The sequence below is a fragment of the Atta colombica genome, unplaced genomic scaffold (genome assembly GCF_001594045.1).
Source record: "Atta colombica isolate Treedump-2 unplaced genomic scaffold, Acol1.0 scaffold107, whole genome shotgun sequence".
Lineage (NCBI taxonomy): Eukaryota > Metazoa > Arthropoda > Insecta > Hymenoptera > Formicidae > Atta > Atta colombica.
Window position 1 is genome coordinate 166,158 of NW_017259192.1, and position 6,244 is coordinate 172,401.

General features: G+C 26.5%; 1 protein-coding gene across 12 annotated transcripts in view; it reads left to right on the top strand.

The window, feature by feature from the left end:
• Positions 1–6,244, top strand: part of LOC108692855 (antichymotrypsin-2-like) — a 34,360-nt gene that overhangs the window by 17,041 nt on the left and 11,075 nt on the right. Inside the window, exon 8 of one of the 12 annotated variants that reach the window (XM_018201431.1) lies at positions 3,596–4,156. The exons of 9 other annotated variants lie outside the window; for them this stretch is intronic. In XM_018201431.1, the coding sequence (XP_018056920.1) occupies positions 3,596–3,741 (146 nt within the window). In that variant the 3' untranslated portion in view covers positions 3,742–4,156. Of the gene's footprint in view, positions 1–3,140; positions 3,311–3,595; positions 4,157–4,578; positions 4,890–6,244 lie in introns of those variants that run through there. 2 more of the 12 variants (XM_018201395.1, XM_018201466.1) reach the window with 2 other exon arrangements.

Sequence of the window (6,244 nt, forward strand, 5' to 3'; positions counted from 1 at the left end):
ATATATATTACTGTTACACAAAAATAATATATAAATTTTTTTATAAATGAAAAATTAAAACTGCTAACAAATCTGAGCCAATTTTTGAGCCAATTCATTTAAAAGCACTTTGATGTTTCTTTTGATTGCTTTTTCAAATCTTAGTGTAAAAGATTACATGGTAGAAATTTGACATTTGTCTGGTAGGCATTAGCAATCGAAGATTTCTACCCAATTTCAAGAACTTCGAAGCGAACAGGCCACTTTTATTCGTAATGAGATGGTCAAACGATTTCGAATTATTCCGAGGCGTCGTAAATGATCCGAGCTTAAGAAGTTAACGAGATGAGTCGCATGTGTGAACATCATAAAATGTATAGGAGCTAAACGATCTGTAAGATCTCTTATTAATCTGCTTATTCTTTTTTTTCTTTTTGCATTAATTTTATCACTTGCGATTCTTGTAATTTCTTCATATTTTACACAAATCGATTACCTCGCAATTGACTACAACGATATAGGCTGTGTTCCAATATGCACTATCAGTATTGAAAATCTACAGTATACATTTACATAACGTAAACTATAGATTTTCAGTACTGGCAGTGTATATTGAAATACAGCTATAATCACTGTTTATTGAGACACCAATAATTCAATTATAAGAATTTTACGAACATAAAGATTCGAATAAATTAGGCGCAAACGTTATAAATAATTGTTAACAGCGAGAAAAGAACGGAAGAGAAGAAAAAAAGAGAACCAAGTTAAATTCGAGATATGCAAACATTTGTACAGGGATTGCATTGACAAAAAAGAAACAAATCAATAAGAATCGTTATGCAGACTGTTATTTTGTTCGCAAGAGAGATTTAAAATCGTTTGTGTTACTTATTAGTTAGTATAGGTACGGTGAGCATATTTTTTTTAAGCATAAAGGATAAATCTGAAAATTTTAGGGTTTTGTTCCTACATATTTTCAAACTACTATACTTGTTTGTGACTGTCAAGAATTTGTACATTATAAAATTTTATTGCACATAATCAAATTGAGATAATGCGCAGTTTTCTGATAGTTGAAACTGGTTCGACTGTATTGGAACAAATCTTTGATCTGAAATACAATAATAAGATTCGAAATAATAAAAAATAATGAAAACAACTGTTTAAATAAATTTAATTTTAAATTTAAGAAATATAATTAACAAGAACAAATTGTATTTATATGTATGAAACTGTAAAATATTTTCCATAAAAATTTGTTTTCATTAATATAATATTAGACATTAGAACGCTAGTTAGAAAAGAATTTCCCGTAATCTCAAAATAAAGGACGATAAAGGACAATATTGGAAAATAAAGGATAAAATTGAGTTTTGAAGAAACAAATCTAAAGAACAGCTACCTAAAATAAAAGATGTCCTTTATAATAAAGGACGTTTTTCCTTTACAATAAGGGTTTAGTTATTATAAATATAGATGCATATACATAAATTTTCGAAACCGATTATGATATTCGTTATATAAATAACAATATTTATTATGATATTCATTATATAAATAACAATAGATTATTGATATCTTTGTTCATAAATCATGTGAATATGTCAAAGATGTACCACGCAAAAAATTTGTAATCTGAAAATTTATTGCTCGATACTCATTCTCATTTATTAGCAAACTCAAACTATAAAATACTCTAATTGGTATGTTTGTTATAATTATTGTTTTAGCTAAACGTTTTTCGATCTCATTATAATAACTGATTTAAAAATGTCAAACTGTTGACTTTTATGTAATATCTTATTCTATTCTTTTCAAATAAAATGCATCGTTTACTAGCGATAAAATACTTCCTGTATTTTCTAAATCACCTCTATATGAACGAAAGAATTATTTGGTGAAATAATGGACGAGACATTATACCCATATTAAATTCGAAACAGTGTCGACAAAATAAAAGTTTGAAAAAAATCGAAATGCTTAACCCTAAAATACTAGTATTGAGTAATATTGCTACTGATACATAAATTTTATGGAAAAAATAGGTCATTCTTAGTTAATATAATATAAGATTTTCATACGCAAAATTTTTAATGATAAAAAATTTTAATGATAAAATATTTATATGATAAAATATTATAATGTGTAATAAATAGATCCGATAAACTTTTATAAACACAAATCTAATTATTAATTTGAAAAAAGAAAAAAGAATAAATACATTATCAAATTTCTTTTAATACTGATCACCAGGAGGTTTAAATTGATACATATCTAAATTTTTAAAAGCTTGTCTCTGCTTTGGTGAATGACACTCTATCTTCAGCTTTTTTTACAGTGGTAGATTTGGATCTCCTACTGATCACTGAAGGCATGTCTTAGCGCTCAATGATTTCGTACGTTCTAAGGTTAAGCGAACGTATAACGAGCGATTTCTTATATTTTGTTCACAGTTATAACATTCTTGGAAGTTGCTTGGATAAATATTGTGGAACCTGTAGTATTTAACGTAAATCGACCGTTCTATTATTACATTTATTATAACGGGAGAACATCGTTCATACCTTTATTTGAAGGCCATGTGAGAAGCGTAAATATTGTGAAACCTGTAGTATTTAACGTAAATCGACCGTTCCATTATCACATTTATTATAACGGGAACGCATCGTTCATATCACCTTTATTTGAAGGCCATGTGAAAAGCGAATAAGAAAATACATAACGATTTTTTTCATATTTTGTTCACAATTTTAGTATCTCCAGTTGTCAACTTAATTAGAGAATTAGGATTCGATGTAAATCGATTTTATTATTATATTCGTCATAACGCGGGAAAATCGCTCATATCTTTATTCGAGGGTCTTGTGAACGTACCAGAAATGCAATAAATTTTACTCTATAAAAAATTAAATCAGCTAAATATCTTCATCTGTCTGCTTTTGTTTGTGTATCTTCAACTATACGCATTATTCATTTAATAACATTATACATATTTGTTTTAAATCATCTTTATGTAGCTAGATGATTACGAGAATTTTGTAGTATAATTTGAATAGAAAGTTAAGATATTACCCTCGACAGAATACGTTCGTGTCATACATGGAAAGTTTTAAATAAATACGAAAATATATAATGATTTTTTTATATTCTGTTCACAGCTCTAGTAGGTAAAGGAACCAGTGTAATAATTCGGGAATCGTTAGAATTTGACGTAAATCGATCGTTTTATTATTATATTCGTTATAATAACGGGGGAACATCATTCGTGCCTTTATTTGAGGGTCTTGTGAATGTACCAGAAATGCAATAGATTTTATTCTGTAAAAAATAAAATCAGCTGAATCTATCTGCTTCTGTTTTTTTTTTTATCAATTTCATCATGTATTATTAATTTAATGACATATATGTTTATATATTCATATTCTGAACCATCTTTTGTGCAATTAGATTATGCAATGATTACGAGAATCATTTGGCAGTATAATCATTTGAATAAAAAGTTTAGAAGCTATCTTTGCAAGTTTAGAAGCTATCAAAGCATATGTTCGTAATATGCATGAACAGTTTTAAATGAACACGAAATACCTAATGATTTTTTATATTTTGTTTACAGCTGTATTTGTTCAGTTGAGCAGTGTAACAATTAGTAATCCATTAGAATTCGATGTAAATCGACCATTTTATTATTATATTTGTCATAACGAGGGAACATCGTTCGTATCTTTGTTCAACGGTCATGTGAATAATCCAGAAATATAGATATTCTTTACAATAAATATCGTCAATAATTTATAAATTTAATTGCCGATGTCATAAGCTACATATAAGCAAAATCTTCGATATTATTAAGCTTTTTATATGTTGTTTTATGTATTTTATGCATTTTTATGTTAGTTGAACAGTTTTAAATTGTTATGTTTGTAATTCTTATTCATTCTAATTATAACAATGTGATATTAAAATCTCAAACATTTCGATGTTTATATAATCGTAACATTTAATTATTTTTACAATTTGTGATATTTAATTATTGAACTTCTGTACTATAGAAAGCATTATTTAGCGGCGAAACATACATTGTCTTTTAAATAATTAATAATGGTGTCGAAATAACTAATGTTTGATACATTAAAAGATTTATTAGTAAATTTAAATAAATGATATTAGCAAGTTATTTCTTCTTGATGTGACTATATATAATTGTTTTATCTATACATTCTTATAGCATTTGCTCAATCTCACAATAAATTAAAAAAATCTTTTTTTCGACACTCCTTGTCTTTTCTATTTTCAAATAACATCAATGATTAAGATGCATGGTTTATATCAGCAAATAACATCAATGATTAAGATGCATGGTTTATATCAGCAAATAACATGTAAACATGTGTGTGCATTTGCTTCTAAATTATTTTTTAAATTTATAAATTACATATCTCTAAATAGTCATAAGAATTTTCCTGCAAAAGTAGTTTTGGTACTGATAAAAAAGAAGTATAAAACTCGAAAAAGCGGCAACAGAACATATATTTATATGAAAAAAATCTTAAACGATCAAGTACGCATAATAAGCAATTCTTTATGTTCTGTTCACAGTTGTGGAATTTGTACTTGCCAGTGCTATGATCAGTGTATCAGAGATCAACATAAATCGACCATTTTTTTATCAAATCCAGTATCGGCCATTAAATCAATCTCTCTTCAATGGTTACGTAAAAATGCCAAAAATATAATTAAATGGCGTGAAAAAGATCATACATTTCGATTTTTCAATACATTCTGTGGCAAATTCGCCATAACGACGAAAAATTAAACTGACATTAAAGAATTATTAATTATCAGACAAAGATATTTTGAATTATGATTATTTTACAATAACATATAAAAGATTATTATGTAGTAATGCATATAGTAGTCCTAATTTCTTCACTGAATATCCCAGTTACCTAACATCTGTATTCTGTTTTAAACAGTTGTATAATAATTATTAATCTATAAATAATGGACAAAGCGTACATTCGCGTCTTGCACAAAAAAAAGATGGAAATCTCTTAGACAATTGTTTAATATGATTTACATTTCTATCTTTGCAGTTGTCGAGCAGTCCAGCTCGATTATTCTTTTTAATAGAATCGGAACTGGAATTTGAAGTAAACAAGTCATTCTTCTATTAAACAATTGCCAAACGCTTTATTCTCTTAACTTTATTCTCAGGCTATGTAATCGAGCCAAAAATATCACACAAAAAATATTTTGCTGTTCCAGCTAGAATTATATCTGTTTTTTGTATTTGATAGAAAATTATGTATCATACACAGAATTTATAGCACAAATTTAAATTCTATCTCCGTCATCTATATGATTAGGTGTAATACATGTTAAATATCGCAGTACTTGCTAGAAATTTATCTAGTTTAGCTATTTTTCGTACTTAGATAATTTTCGCTATAACTGCAAGATCATTTTTTGAGTGATAAATATTGGATATAATTAAATAGAATTGACACAATTAAGTTATGTCTTCGTATTAGTTTTTATTTAAAATACGTGCAAATGTGAGTTTACTTTTATATTCGCATACATATAAATAGCACATACGAGGATACGAGGCTTGCAATGACGAAAATCGTTTAGTTATCATTATTGACAGAGATGTTTTCTAGAATGAAAATATGTCTTTTTTTAATCAATTTGATATATAACAAAACTTCTTTTATCATAATTCTGAACGTTGAACGATCGAATTCATTAGATGCAATAACTTAAATGAGTTTCAAATTGCTAAATTTGCTTGCTTATTATCATTAATACCTTTATGAACCGGACACTATATGAAGCGAATTTTAGTAATTGGATGGGATTTAGCTATTTGAAAAAGTTTAAATTTAATATTATTTAATAGCTTAAATTGGGAATTCAAAAATAACCTTATAGTTGTAAGGTAATTCTTAAAATTATTGTAAAACAAATATTTACTATTATGCAATAGTATCAACATACTCAATACGATTTATATACTCAATCCGATACTTTTTTTAAAATTGAATTTGTAACATTAAATTTATCTAGAAAATTGTTTATACCTAAGAAATCATCTATTTTGATGTCATCTGATTTTTATTTATTTATATTTATATTATGTTACATCTGGTTTAGTTTATTATTTTAAATAATATTTAATAAAAATCAATAAATGGACTGCGCAAAATTGAGCTAGCTGGATTATTCTTTATTTGATATATTTTTTTATAATTAAGTATAT